The following is a 16,332-nucleotide window of genomic DNA, read 5'->3' on the forward strand; positions in this document are numbered from 1 at the left end:
CTTCTGGCAGACTGCATTGAGCATTTGGAGCTGTGATTGGATTCATATTGGAGTATCCGTGTTGCTGAGAAAGTTGTGAATAGTACATTCAGTGAGTTGGCCACACCGCAGGTAAAGGCTTCACAGGCAGAAAGGGAAGGGGTGGCCACTAGACAGTGTAGCAGTAGGCAGGTAGTGCAGGAGTCCCCTGAGGTAATCTCCCTCCTAAACAGATATACTGTTTTGGATACTGTTGGGGGAGATGTCTCATCAGGGGAAGGCAGCAGCAGCCAAGTTCATTGCACCATGGGTGGCTCTGTGGCACAGGAGGGAAGGAAAAGGAGTGGGAGAGCTATAGTGATAGGGGATTTGATTGTAAGGGGAATAGATAGGTGTTTCTGCAGCTGCAAACGAGACTCCAGGATGTTACGTTGCCTCCCTAGTGCAAGGGACAAGGATGTCTCTGAGTGGCTGCAGGACATTCTGGAGTGGGAGGGTGAACAGCCAGTGGTCGTGGTGCACATAGGTACCAATGATACAGGTAAAAACGGGATGAGGTCCTACAAGGTGAATTTAGGGAGTTAGGAGATAAACTAAAAAGTAGGACCACAAACGTAATAATCTCTGGATTACTACCAGTGCCACAGGCTAGTCAGAGTAGAAATAGGAGGATATTTCAGATGAATACATGGCATGAAAAATGGTGCAAGGGGGAGGGATTCAAATTTCTGGGGCATTGGAACCAGTTCTGGAGGAGATGGGACCGGTATAAACAGGACAGTCTGCACCTGGGCTGGACTGGAACCAATGTCCTAGGGGGAGTGTTTGCTACTGCTGTTCAGGAGGCTTTAAACTAATGTGGCAGGGGGATGGGAACAAATGCAGAGAGACAGAGAGGTGTAAAATGAGGGTAGAAGCAAAAAGTAGTAAGGTGAAAAGTAAAAGTGGCAGGCAGGCAAATCCAGGGCAAAAAGAGCCACTTTTCAACATAATTGTATAAGGGCTAAGAGTGTTGTAAAAACAAGCCTGAAGGATTTGTGTGTCAATGCGAGGAGCATTCATAACAAGGTGGATGAATTGAATGTGCAGATAGTTATTAATGAATATGATATAGTTGGGATCACAGAGACATGGTTCCAGGGTGACCAAGGATGGGAGCTCAACATCCAGGGATATTCAATATTCAGGAGGGATAGACAGGAAAGAAAAGGAGGTGGGGTAGCATTGCTGGTTAGAGAGGAGATTAACGCAATAGAAAGGAAGGACATTAGCCTGGAGGATGTGGATTCGATATGGGTAGAGCTGCATAACACTAAGGGGCAGAAAACGCTGGTGGGAGTTGTGTACAGGCCACCTAACAATAGTAGTGAGGTTGGGGATGGCATTAAACAGGAAATTAGAAATGCGTGCAATAAAGGAACAGTAGTTATAAAGGGTGACTTCAATCTACATATAGATTGAGTGAACCAAATTGGTAAGGGTGCTGAGGAAGAGGATTTCTTGGAATGTATGCGGGATGGTTTTCTGAACCAACATGTCGAGGAACCAACTAGAGAGCAGACCATTCTAGATTGGGCATTGAGCAATGAGGAAGGGTTAGTTAGCAATCTTGTCGTGCGAGGCCCCTTGGGTAAGTGACTATAATATGGTGGAATTCTTCATTAAGATGGAGAGTGACATAGTTAATTCAGAAACAAAGGTTCTGAACTTAAAGAAGGGTAACTTTGAAGGTATGAAGCGTGAATTAGCTAAGATAAACTGACAAATGATACTTGAAGGGTTGACGGTGGATATGCAATGGCAAGCATTTAAAGATCACATGGATGAACTACAACAATTGTTCATCACAGTTTGGCAAAAGAATAAACCAGGGAAGGTAGTGCACCTGTGGCTGACAAGAGAAATTAGGGATAGTATCAAGTCCAAAGAAGAAACATATAAATTAGCAAAAAAAAAGCAGCACACCTGAGGACTGGGAGAAATTCAGAGACCAGCAGAGGAGGACAAAGGGCTTAATTAGGAAAGGGAAAAAAGATTGAGAAAGCTGGCAGGGAACATAAAAACTGACTGTAAAAGCTTTTATAGATACGTGAAAAGAAAAAGATTGGTCAAGACAAATGTAGGTCCTTTACAGTCAGAAACAGGTGAATTGATCATAGGGAACAAGGACATGGCAGACCAATTGAATAACTACTTTGAGGATCTAGTGAGATGGAGGAACTGAGGGAAATAATGTTAGTAGGGAAGTAGTGTTGGGTAAATTGAAGGGATTAAAGGCAGATAAATCCCCAGGGGCAAGATGGTCTGCATCCCAGAGTGCTTAAGGAAGTAGCCCAAGAAATAGTGGATACATTAGTGATAATTTTTCAAAACTCCTTAGATTCTGGATTAGTTCGAGGATTGGAGGGTGGCTAATGTAACCCCACTTTTTAAAAAAGGAGGGAGAGAGAAACCGGGGAATTATAGACTGGTTAGTCTGACATCGGTGGTGGGGAAAATGCCAGAGTCGGTTATCAAAGATGTGATAACAGCACATTTGGAAAGAGGTGAAATCATCGGACAAAGTCAGCATGGATTTGTGAAAGGAAAATCATGTCTGATGAATCTTATAGAATTTTTTGAAGATGTAACTAGTACAGTGGATAGGGGAGAGCCAGTGGATGTGGTATATTTAGATTTTACAAAGGCTTTTGGCAAGGTCCCACACAGGAGATTAGTGTGCAAACTTAAATAGACAATAGACAGCAGGTGTAGGAGTAGGCCATTCGGCCCTTCTAGCCAGCATCGCCATTCACTGTGATCATGGCTGATCATACACAATCAGTACCCTGTTCCTGCCCTCTCCCCATATCCCTTGACCACACTATCTGTAAGAGCTCTATCTAACTCTCTCTTGAATGCATCCAGAGATTTGGCCTCCACTGCCTTCTGGGGCAGAGCATTCCACATATCCACCACTCTCTGGGTGAAAAAGTTTTTCTGCACCTCTGTTCTAGGGGCCTACTCCTTATTCTTAAACTGTGGCCTCTAGTTCTGGACTCGCCCATCGGCGGGAACATGCTAAAGCACACGGTATTGGGGGTATGGTATTGATGTGGATAGAGAATTGGTTGGTAGACAGGAAGCAAAGAGTGGGAGTAAACGGGACCTTTTCAGAATGGCAGGCAGTGACTAGTGGGGTACTGCAAGGCTCAGTGCTGGGACCCCAGTTGTTTACAATGTATATTAATGATTTAGACGAGGGAATTAGATGCAGCATCTCCAAGTTTGTGGATGACACGAAGCTGGGCAGCGGTGTTAGCTGTGAGGAGGATGCTAAGAGGATGCAGGGTGACTTGGATAGGTTAGGTGAGTGGGCAAATTCATGGCAGATGCAATTTAATGTGGATAAAAGTGAGGTTATCCACTTTGGTTGCAAGAACAGGAAAACAGATTATTATCTGAACGGTGGCCGATTAGGAAAAGGGGAGATGCAACGAGACCTAGGTGTCATTGGACACCAGTCGTTGAAGGTGGGCATGTAGGTACAACAGGCGGTGAAAAAGGCAAATGGTATGTTGGCATTCATAGCAAAAGGATTTGAGTACAGGAGCAGGGAGGTTCTACTGCAGTTGTACAAGGCCTTGGTGAGACCGCACCTAGAATATTGTGTGCAGTTTTGGTCCCCTAATCTGAGGAAAGACATTCTTGCCATAGAGGGAGTACAGAGAAGGTTCACCAGATTGATTCCTGGGATGGCAGGACTTTCACATGAAGAAAGACTGGATCAACTAGGCTTATATTTGCTGGAATTTAGAAGATTGAGGGGGGAATCTTATTCAAACGTATAAAATTCTAAAGGGATTGGACAGGCTAGATGCAGGAAGATTGTTTCCGATGTTGTGTGAGTCCAGAATGAGGGGTCACAGTTTAAGGATAAAGGGGAAGCCTTTTAGGACCGAGATGAGGAAAAACTTCTTTACACAGAGAGTGGTGAATCTGTGGAATTCTCTGCCACAGGAAACAGTTGAGGCCGATTCATTGGCTATATTTAAGAGGAAGTTAGATATGGCCCTTGTGGCTAAAGGGATCAGGGGGTATGGAGAGAAAGCAGGTTCAGGGTTCTGAGTTGGATGATCAGCCATGATCATAATGAATGGTGGTGCAGGCTCGAAGGGCCGAGTGGCCTACTCCTGCACCTGTTTTCTATGTTTCTATGTCCAGGGGACATATCTACCTTCAGACCTTTCAGTTCCCCAAGCACCATCTCCCTGGCAAGAGCAACTGCACTCACTTCTGCCCACTGATACTCTTGAACTTCTGGCATACAGCCACAGTCTTCATTGTCTTCCACAGTGCAGACGGATGCAAAACACTTATTCAGTTCATCCGCCACTTCCTTGTCACTATCTCTCCAGTATTACTTTTCAGCAATCCAATATTTACTCTTCCCTCTATTTTCCTTTTTATAAATCTGAAAAAATCTTCTGGTTTTTTATATTATTGGCTAGCTTACCTTCATATTTCATCTTTTCCCCTCATGGTTTTTTTAAAGTTGTCTTCTGTTTTAAAAATTCCCAATCCTCTAACTTGCCACTGATTTTTGCTCTATTATATGCCCTTTCTTTTGTTTTTATGTTGGCTTTGGCTTCCATTGCCAGCCACAGTGTTTCATCCTGCCTTTGAGATACTTCATCTTCTTTGGGATGTATCTATTCTGCTCCCAGAAACTCCAGCCATTGCTGCACTGCTATCAGCCTTGTTAGTGTCCCCTTCCAATCAATCTTTGCCCAGTTCTTCTAATATGCCTCTGTAATTCCCTTTACTCCACTGTAATAATAATAATCTGACTTTAGCTTCGCCCTCTTAAACTGCAGGGTGAATTCTATCATGTTATGATCACTAGTTCCTCAAGGTTCCTTTACCTTAAGCCCCTCAATCATATCCAGTTCATTACACAACATCCAGTCCAGAAGTCGTACATTGATACTTTAATTTAAAAACATCAGTTACACCAGACGTGGTTGTTTAGAATCAATGCAGGAAATAAATGTAGCCCAGCAAATCCATCTACTTAAGCCTCTTCACAAAAGTACTTTTAGAATGAACCAACTTTCTGATGTATAGAATTTGTAATGGCAACCCAGAACAGGTAAGATCATTACTTACATCTGGCAAGTTCATAATGAATTCATAAGCATTTGCTTCCTTGGTAGCCTCTTCAATGTCAGCCATACTGACATCTTCACGACCATAACGAATGTTTTCAGTAATTGTGGTGGCAAAGAGGATGGGCTCCTGACTCACTACGCCAATAAATTCCCTGAGATGCCTAACATTCAAGGACCGGATATCATGTCCATCAAGCATTATCTGTTGGAAATTGTACATTAAATCAATGATTATGACTCCATGCCAGCACTTGTAGTACAGACACTTCAGGTAACTGAGTGATCAATTTGGGTAGAGTAATTCATTAGGTATCAGTGGTCAGCAGGCAGAGGAAAAACAATGTAAGTGCCAACTTACTGCAGAGCCTGAATTCTGCTGTCGAGGATTCAGATGAGGATTTTGACAAGATAGCTCAAAAAGACTGCTTATTTTAAATGTTCAGTTTGAAGATTTTGACCTCTTCAGCAAGGCCAGCTTTTATTGCTGTTCACCAATTGCACTTGGGAAGTTGGTGATGAATCACCTTCTCGAACTGCTGTAGTCCTTGGGATAAAGGCACTCCCACAGTGCTGTTGGGCAGGGAACTCCATGATCTACACCCAGCAACATGAAGGACAAATGATATCTTTTCAAACCAGGATGGTGTGCAACTTGAAGCAAAATCTGCAGGCAGGAATGTTCCCATGTGCCTGTCGCCCTGTCCTTGGCGATATAGGGCCAAAGTCTGGAAGGTGCAATCAGAGTAGCAGGGCAAACAGCTGTGGTGCATTTAGTAAATGGCACACACTGTGCAGTGGTGACAAAGGAAGTGAATGCTTAGGGTAATTGAAGGGTTCCCAACCAAACAGAGTATATTCTGCCAGCTCATGGTTAATGTAAAATCATGTACATTATGCACTTTGGTAGGAGGAATCAGAAGTCAGATTTTTATCTAAATGGAGAGAGACTGCAACTCAGTGATGTACAGAGAGATCCAGGTGTCCTTGGACATGAAACACAGAAAGTCAGCATTTGCAGGTGCAGCAAACGGCTGGGATGGTTATGGTATCTTGGAGAAACACTTGGAATGCTGGAGGAACTCAAGGGATTGGACAGCATTCATGGAGGAAAGTGGACTGTTTACGTTTGAGACCATCTGAACTGGAGAGAAAGAGGTGCAATAGGCAGTATAAAAAGGTGGGGAGAAGCACTGGAGCAAGAGCTGGCGGGTGATAGGTGGATCCAGGTGAGAGAGGCAACAAGAAGGTGAAGAATGGGGAATGGGAATGATATAAGAAATTGGAAAGCGACAGGTAGAAGTGACAAAGGGCTGAAAAAGATAGAGCTGAATGAGAGGACAGTGGACCATGAAATACAGAAGTAGGTGAGGAGGGGAACTGGTGGGGAGAATGTGTGGGTGATGGGCAGATTGAGAGGGTAGGGGAGGGGAAAGAGTATGGTAAAAGAGGCTGGTGAATAAGGGGAAAAAGGGACAGAAAAAGGGGGTGGTTATCAGATGTTACAAAAATTAATGTTCAAAAACATACTTTTGTGCTGGGTATGACTCCAACAAATGGAATACTTTCCCTTTGATGCCCTTTGACTTTAGTTTTATTTGGGCTCCTTGATCCCGCATTTAAGCAAATGTTTTTTGATACCAAGGGCAGTCACCCCTATGTCACATCAAGAATCCAGCTCTTTGAGCCATGTTTGGATAAGACCAGGCATCAATGAGTAAGCTGTTGGTGAGTATGTGTAACTTGATGGCCTTGGTGATTTTGCTTCGGTCTGTGAATAGACTGTATGCACAGGTTAGCCATTTGGATATGTCCTGCTTTTTGTGACCTATTGCCTAATGCCTGTGTTGTAACTTACTGGAGCAGCTTAACTAGAAGATATTGTGTCCTGGACCCAAGTTGTCAGTGCAACAGTTTGAACATTGCCTAATATTTTTGCCCTTACTGAATTCTGTCCTCTCAGAATTTGCTCATTTACTGGGTGTGGGTAAAATTGAATGGAGATCAGCTTCTATAATGGTAGGTTCTTTGAAGGAAGTCCAGGTAGGTCATCGTGGTTGAGAATGATTCAGTTTTGTCTTCAGCACTCATGTACTGGATCCCACCTTATACAGTACACCATCCTCCACCATTGGTAGTCTGGATGTATGCTACCGTTGCTGCTTGGCAGCAGTATGTGCTTCAACATGTTCCAGACTCCTCAGCTGTAGATTACACTACAGAAGTACAGAACAGGCTGGCATATCTGTACCTGGTCCCTTATTTCTTACACCAGCCATTGAAGACATAATCCATTAAAATATTACACAAGTTTTGTCCACTATGTTGTGAGTTTACTTCACTTAATTAATAAACACTATTTTAATTCAGATTTATTTATTTTATTTGGCTTTAATTTCTATTTTTTCAAACATTAAAAGTAATTTCCACCCTCAAATGTTTCAGATGTTTGACAACATAACCTAGGCAGTGCTGGAAGTGGGTCCCCAACCTGCTATTCCCAGTTGACCTGGTCACCATTAGCAGACTTCCCTGCTAGTGTTATAGCCATGGTCCAGAGGTCTGGAGATCACTAGGAGATGCATGAATGCAGAAGTTTGATCTGGGGTCCGAATGAGTGTCAGGGAAGTGTGTTGATGGCAAGTGGATACGGCAGATAGAACTGAGCAAAATTTTGCTCTTAGTAAGACCACAAAATACTGGAGTAGAACTAGACCATTAGCCCATAGTCTGCTCCGCCACTTCATCATGGCTGATCCAACCTTCCCCTCAGCCCCAATCTCCTGCCTTCTCCTTCTATCCCTTCATGCCCAGACTAATCAAGTATCTATCAACCTCTTTCTTAAACATATGTAAAATCTTGGCCTCCATAACTGCCGGAGGCAAAGAATTCCACAGATTCACCACTCTCTGGTAATGAAATTCCTCCTTATTTCTGTTCTAAAAGGACACCTTTTTATTCCGAGGCTGTGTCCTCTGGTCTTGGACACAGCCATCATAGGAAACATCCTTTCCACACCCTGTCTATCAAGGTTTTTCACCATTCGATAGGTTTCAATATGACAAGCCATTCAATCCTGGAATCATCTTCGTGAACCTCCTTTGAACCCTCTCCAGTTTCAGCACATCCTTTCTAAGATAAGGGGCCCAAAACTGCTCACAATACTCCAAGTGGGGCCTCACCAGTGTTTATAAAATCTCAACATTACATCCTTGCTTTTATATTCTAACCCTCTTGAAACGAATGCCAACATCGCATTTGCCTTCCTTGCCACAGACTCAACCTGCAAGTTAACCTTTAGGGAATCCTGCACAAGGACTCAAGTCCCTTTGCATCTGTTTTTTTAAAATTTTCTCTCCATTTAGAAAATAGTTAACCCTTTCATTTCTTCTACCAAAATGCCTGACCATACATTTCCTGACACTGTATTCCATCTGCTATTTCTTTGCCCATTCTCCTAATCTGTTTAAGTCCTTCTCTAGCCTCTGTTTCTTCAAATCTACTTGTTCCTCCACCTTCTTCATATCGTCTGCAAACTTTGCAACAAAACCATCAATTCCATCATCCAAACCATTTTTATTTAACTTAAACATAATTGGTCCTAACAAAGACACCCGTGGAACAACACTAGTCACTGGCAGCCAACCAGAAAAAGTTCCCTTTATTCCCACTCTTTGCCTCCTTCCAATCAGCCACTTCTTTATCCATGCTAGAGTCTTTTCTCATGTATGTCACCTTGTCAAAGGCCTTCTGAAATTCCAAGTACGCAACATCAACCAATTCTCCTTTGTCTATCCTGCTTGTTAATTCTTCAAAGAATTCCAACAGATTTGTCAGGCAAGATTTTCCTTGGAGGAAACCATGCTGACTATGGCCTATTATATCATGGGCCTCCAAGTACCCTGACACCTCATCCTTGGTTTTCTAATAATTATATCATTCATATTCATTTTGTAATGAATAGTTACCTCACAACTCATTAAACTCCTTTCATTGATTGTGTTCTTTCCCTTGAAGAAGAAGCAATTCATTCAGGCAATGAAGCAGTATTTCTTTGCCTGTGCTATGCCTGCATTTTAAGAGCACATGTAACCAAATAAATAAAAAAAGATATTTCTTTATTCAAATGTTAGACTTGTCCAGCAATTAAAGTTTCAAGATCTAATTCTGCTAAGGGCAGTTGTAAAGAGACCTTCTGGTGCATAGTACTTTGAGTTACTTCAATTTCTAAATTTCATACACCTCCCTCACCCTGACTCCCCCACCCCCACCAATCCAAGCTTTGCTGACCCACAATATTTAATGTGTACACAGTATGACGAGCATGGTTAAAACCTTACCATCCCATCTTCAGGATCATATAGCCTCTGCAGAAGTTGAATAGTGGTACTCTTCCCACAACCACTGCTGCCAACCAGAGCAACTGTTTGCCCACTCTGGAACTTCAAGTTCAGACCCTTCAATATCTATTTCAAAATTATAGAGATGGAAAAGACATTTTTACTTGCCTTTAATAATCATGCTTTGTGTCATAACATGTTATTTCCATTCGGAAAGTTATGGCATACAAATCAGTCTTGCATGATTTTTTTTTAAAATCTTATGCTTTTAGAAAGTAGTAAACAAAAAAACTAATTTAAACTTGTGTTCATTAAGACCAATGGTAAAACATGGCATGCAGACAAATCTACTGTTTAAATTTGCATTTCAAAAGAATATTCATTAAAAATTTAAAGAATATATGAATTACATTACTTGTGGTATTAAAATTTGTTTTACTGCTTAATCCTAGATCACTGGCATGTAAAACTAAAAACTGTGCCTTCTCCTAAATTTTAAAGTCATTTTCCAAAACATACATAGTAAGCTATTTATTTAGTCTGTCTGGATGATACACTGACAAATGGCAGTAGACAAAGTCAATATGATGTCATATCTTTAAATCTTACTCTTGGTAAAATGATATTAAGTAATAAAACTATTATTTAATATGCTCTTATAATAGTCACTTAATTATCTAAAGTGCTTTGAACTTTTTCTAAAGATGCCAATGTAGTCATAATAGGTTCGTTTACCTTATTTCAGAGGGAACACTATATTGCAATCATAATACAGGGATCTGAATAACTGAAAACCTACCTTAACATCAGGTCGTGAGGGATATTTGAAATGCACATTTAAAAATTCCACATCTCCTTTAATTTGATTGAGTTTGTGTCCACTTTCTGAATAACTGTCAATTAATGGTTCCTGAATTATGATAAAGAAACATTAGCTATTATAGTATATGACCACATGCATTAATGCTCTACAGAAATTTGCATTTGCAGCTGCATGTGTTCTGTAGTTGTACAGTTTAACAGAAGCAGCCTGGTAGTGTAGTGTAACACTGTACAGCGCGAGCTGCAAGATCATGGTTCAGTTCCATAAGGAATTACATCTTCTCCCTGTGACCGCATAGATTTCCTCTGGTGCTCCAGCTTCCTCCCACATTCAAAGACTGAGTTGAAGCTAGTAAGTTGTGGGCATGAAATCTTGACACTGGCACCAGTACATCTTTGATGCAAATGATACATTTCATTGTATACTGCAAAGTACATATTACAAATAAAATTGATCTTTAAATCTTTTGCACAATAATTACATTCGTAAGAAATCTCACATTATAGAAAGTCACATAATAGCAAAGCAGGCTGTAGATGAGTTCAAAGCAGAGATCTAAACACAATTGTGCAACAAGCAATATGGCCTGCATAATGCAAATATCTATCAATTATGGAAACAACAGCTTTATTTGTCTTATGTACATTGAAATATACTGTGAAGTACATCGTTTTGAGTCAAATCAAATCAGTGTGCATTGTGCACGAGGCATCCCAGAAGTGGCACCATGCTTCCCGTGGCAACATAGCATGCCCACAACTTACTAACCCTAACTCTAACTGTCTGTCTTTGAAACGTGGGAGGAATTTCACATTCCAAGGACTTACAAAAAAGGCAGAATGTACAAATTCCTACAGACAACAGCAGAAATTGAACCCCAGTTAGTATTGTGGCTGTAAAGCAATTGTGCTAACTGCTACACTACCACACTGGCCTATTATGAATGTAATTTTATTTTGGTCAGTACAAACATAACAAAAAGCAATGATGATTTTATAACACTGATTTCTTAAGAAAAATTAAATAATAAAAATCTTTAGAACAGACCGAAAGAGTATAGGCTAAAGCTACAGCTTATTACGCCTACCCCTCTTATACAACAACATATTTGGCATCAATCATCACATCAAAACAAAAAAATTCATCATCTTTTAACACAAAATCCAATTCCAGATATCATTTACATTATTCCCATTCATTTTAAATCATGTATTTTATTTGTTCATTAAATTATTTTTAGATAATTTTTTTTAAACTTGTCAAGTGTGGTGCATGTTTTTAAATTCTCACTACAACTGTTCCATAGATTCACCCCTCTGACTCAAATACAATAATTTTTACATTTGTTCTAATCCTTTGTTTTGAAATATACATCTTCCTCTCAAATCATGTTGACTTTCTCTCATTTTAAACAACCTTTGGATACTTTGTGGTAACTGTCCATTTTTTACTTTATACATAATTTGCAATATTTTAAAATCTATGAAATCTCTGAATTTTAAAGTGTTTAGTTGAATAAATAATGAATTGGTTGGCTCATAATAACTTGTCTTATTTACAATTTGTATAACTTTCTTTTGGAGTAGAAAAATTGAATTTGTATTTGTTTCGCATGCATTTCCCCATACCTCTACATAGTAAGTCATGTATGGGACTATAAGTGAACAGTATAATGTGTACAAAGATTCCTGATTTAAGAAATCTTGTGCTTTGTACAGTATTGCAATAGATTTTGACATTTTTGCTTTGACATAATTCATTTGTGGTTTCCAGCTTAACTTATTATCTATTAGCACACCTAAATAATTTTGTTTCAGACACCTTATCAATTTCAATAAATAAAAACACAAAATGCTGGCAGAACTCAGCAGGCCAGACAGCTTCTATGGGAGGAGGTAATAACGACGTTTCGGGCCGAAACCCTTCATCAGGAGTGAAGTAACATGGGATGGTCGAGGGGGGAGGGATGAAGTAGAGAGCTAGGAAATGGGCTGGGGGGGAGAAGGTGGAGAATTATGGGAAATAAAAGAGAAAGAAAGGTCGGGCTGAGGGGAGTTTATAGTGAGGGGGGAGAAAGAGAGAAAGAGAACCAGACTAAAATTATAGATAGGGATGGGGTAAGGGGGGGGGGCAGGGGTTCAACTCACAGACCTCCGTTGATACCCAATGAGCATACACACTGATGAAATGGCTAGATTACCTGGTCCATAATCTGATAGATCTTATGTGCTGCTCCTCTTGCACTGGCAAATGCTTCAATATGTGGTGAAGTTTGACCAATGGAAAATGCACCAATTAAGACTGCAAAAAACACCTGAAATTTTGGAGGGAAAAACAAAAATAAAGGCTACACTGATCAAAAATGCAAATATTATTTGCTTATTTTCAAAATAGATTTCATAATATGTTACTGCATCAAAAGCACATCAGAAACTAATGTTTTTTTTCTTCCATAATGTATGTACTCCAATGTCAGCTTGAAATTCAGCCTCATATCTCACCCAGGTTATCTGGGGAAGTTCAAAGCTCTCACTGGCATGCAGACTAAATTGAGGCTCATTACTTAACTCAGCAATTCTGAACATTACTCTATTGTAATTCAAGAAAGTACACATGATATAACCCATTACCTCAAAAGATAACAATGGCAATGAACTTGATTACACTGAACTTTATTACTATATTGATAGGGGTTATTCATTTGCAAGTATTCAGAATAAAATTCATGACCTTTGGAAAAGAATTTGTTGCCATAGGAGCAGATATAAGCACATTACAGTCATGGTTGGTGTCCCTGATTGTCATCGTCAATCAACTGGACTCTGACAACTCGCCTTCATTCGTCCATCACATTATTTACTTGTGCATGAAGAAAGCAGCTCAACCCCATCACTAAACTGCTCTAAACTTACAATTCAAATTCATCCAATTTTTATAGTTATTGGTCTAATCCCATCTTTTGTAAATTGTAAATTCAAATGTTTATGGACAATAAATTCTATCAGTTAAAAGACAATAATACTCTATAATTAGCAAAATCATTGTTCTATAGTCAGTAAGTGCCAACAAACTTTTGTTATTATCGTCATCTTGACTTGGGATACCTAGTGACCTAAGGTCCCAACCTTGACCAGAAAGCCTATACAAAGGGGAGACTAGGCTTTCAAGGATGGTGTTCAGCCTGGGTGACTGCACGACTATATGTTTACACACTGTCAGCTTATCACCTTGATGCTTGCCTTACTGCAACTTCTACAGATACACTGCTTCCACAACTTCCTTTCTGCTAATTGTAAAGAATGAGAAATTTGTGGACTTTACTATTTTATTGAATACTTAGTTTATTCTCCTTGGAGGTACAAAGCACTGTGAGGTGATTAAAATTTTAGCAGCTAAAAATTTACCATCATAAACTATAAAACAAATAGAGAATTGATTGAAAGTAATGCCCATCTTACTACAATTAGATACGTCATTAGCTTTATCTGAAAAATTGTATGGTTAATGGAGTCATATTATGAATGTACAAATCAGACAGCAACTTGTAGTGACAAAGAGCTACACTGCATGCAACTATGCATCATTGCAAATTGCTGGAAGATTTACTGTACATATTTCCTCTTGAAAACAATATCCCATATAGTACTCCCAATGATTTTATGTGGTTGCTCAATTTATACATTGGTCCACCATGAATTAATGCTGTAGAAGATAGATTAGTTATTGACAACCATTACCACAACAATCTACATCTATATAAACAAAACCAGAAAATGCTGGAAACGATCAAATTCATTTATACCAAGTCACAGAGGGTCTTCAGCCTGCTATGTTTAACACCACTCCTCTTTCTAGAAACAACTTGACTTGCTGAGAGCTTTCAGCATTTTCTTTTTACTCTCCCATTCTTTATTAGCATGATTATCTGGCAATTAATCTCAATTAATAGGAGAGTTTGAGGATTGGGAAGCTTTTTAAAACCAACAGAAAGCAACTAAAAAGTCATTAAGGTAAAGACGGAAGTAAGCTAGCCAATTATATTACGTAAAAGGGATACCATAAGCTTCTTCAGATACATAAAGCATAAAAGAGAGACAAGAGTGGATATTTGATTGTTGGAAAATGATGCTAGAGAGGTAGTAATAGGGGTAAAGGAAATGGTGGGCAAACTGAATAAGTACTTTGCATCAGTCTTCACTATGGAACTCACTAGCAGTATGGTGGAAGTTCCAGGTGTCAGGGGGCATGAAGTGTGTGAAGTTACCATTACTAGAGAGAAAGTTCTTGGGAAACTGAAAGGTTTGAAGATAGACAAGTCACCCGGACCATATTGTATGCATCCCAGAGTTCTGAAAGGGGTAGCTGAAGAGATTGTGGAGGTATTAGTAATTATCTTTCAAGAATCACTGGATTCTGGAAGAATAGAAAATTGCAAATGTCACTTCACTCTTCAAGAAGGGAGAGAAGCAGAAGAAAGGAAACTATAGGGCAATTAGTCTGACCTCAGTGGCTGGAAAGATGTAGGAGTTGATTATTAAGGATGATGTCTCAGGATTCCTGGAGGGACATGATAAAATAGGTTGTAGTCAATACGCTTTCCTCAAGAGAAAACCTTGCTGAAAAATCTGTTGAAATTCTTTCCAAAAATTACAAGCAGGATAGAGAAAGGAAAATTGTTTGCTGTTGTGTACTTGAATTTTCAGAAGACCTTGACAAGGTGCCACACATAAGACAGCTTAACCAGCTACGAGCCCATGGTATTATTGGAAAGATTCTAGCATGGATAAAGCAGTGGCTTATTGGCAGGAGGCAAAGAGTGGGAATAAAGGGAGCCATTTCTAGGTAGCTACCACTGACTAGTGGTATTCCACAGGATCTCTGTTGGGACCAATTCTTTTTATGTTATATGTCTGTGATTTAGATAATGGAATAGATGGCTTTGTTGCAAAGGTTGCTGATAATATGTACATAGGTGGAGGGGCAGATAGTTGTGAGGAAGTAGAGCGACTCCAAAACGACACTGACTAGGTGAATGGGCCAAGAAATGGCAGATGGAATACAGCGCAGGGAATGATATAGTCATACACTTTGGTAGAATAAATTAAAGTGTTGACTATTTTCTAAATGGAAAGAAAATACAAAAAACTGAGGCACAAAGGGACTTGGGAGTCCTTGTGCAGGATACCCTAAAAGTCAATTTGCAGGTTGTGCCTGTGGTGAGGAAGGCAAATGCAATGCTAGCATTCATTTCAAGGGGATTAGAATATAAAAGCAAGGATGTAATGTTGAGACCTCACTTGGAGTATTGTGAACAGTTTTGGGCCTCTTATCTTAGAAACTGCAGAGGGTTCAAAGGGGGTTCACAAAAATGATTCCAGGATTGAATGGCTTGTCATTTGAAGAGCGTTTAATGTCTCTGAGCCTGTATTCACTAGAACTCAGAAGAGTAAGGGCTGACATTGAAATCTATCGAATGGTGAAAGACCTTGATCAAGTGGAAGTGGAGAGGATGTTCCCTATGGTGGGATAGTTTAAGACCATAAGACACAGCCTTAGAACAGAGGTGCATTAGAATGGAGAATAGAAGGAATTTCTTTAGTCAGAGAGTGGTGAATTTGTGGAATTTGTTGCCACAGGCAGCTTTGGGAGCTAAATTTTTCTGTACATTTAAGGCAGAGGTTGATAGATCCTTGATGGGTCAGGGCATGAAGGGATGTGGGGAGAAGGCAGGACAATGGGACTGAGAGGAACATGGTAGAACAGACTCAATGGGCCAAATAACCCAATTCTGGTCCTATGTCTTATGTTCTTAGATTTTAAAAAAAGAGAAAACTTTAACATATGCCAAATTTAACTACTTCCTCTCATTCCTTCTTTGATAATATCAGTCATTCTTTCTCTTTAGTTTCTTTTCCAACATCTTATATTGAACAATGACTCCATAATTAATTCTCCTCAGCTTTTCTCTTGCCTCATTTCTTGATTCTTCAATCTCATTGGCTAAGGAGTTACATTATTTGCCCCATTTTTTTCCATCTTGGT

General features: G+C 39.9%; 1 protein-coding gene across 2 annotated transcripts in view; it reads right to left on the bottom strand.

Moving 5' to 3' along the window:
• Positions 1-16,332, bottom strand: part of abcb4 (ATP-binding cassette, sub-family B (MDR/TAP), member 4) — a 114,255-nt gene that overhangs the window by 48,750 nt on the left and 49,173 nt on the right. For both annotated transcript variants that reach the window (XM_073054547.1, XM_073054546.1), the window contains 4 exons: positions 12,491-12,604; positions 10,267-10,377; positions 9,468-9,593; positions 5,128-5,331 (listed from right to left, as the gene is read on the bottom strand). In XM_073054547.1, coding sequence (XP_072910648.1) covers positions 5,128-5,331; positions 9,468-9,593; positions 10,267-10,377; positions 12,491-12,604 — 555 coding nt within the window. The remainder of the gene's footprint in view (positions 1-5,127; positions 5,332-9,467; positions 9,594-10,266; positions 10,378-12,490; positions 12,605-16,332) is intronic.

This window comes from Hemitrygon akajei, chromosome 8, assembly GCF_048418815.1.
Source record: "Hemitrygon akajei chromosome 8, sHemAka1.3, whole genome shotgun sequence".
Taxonomy (NCBI): Eukaryota; Metazoa; Chordata; class Chondrichthyes; order Myliobatiformes; family Dasyatidae; genus Hemitrygon; species Hemitrygon akajei.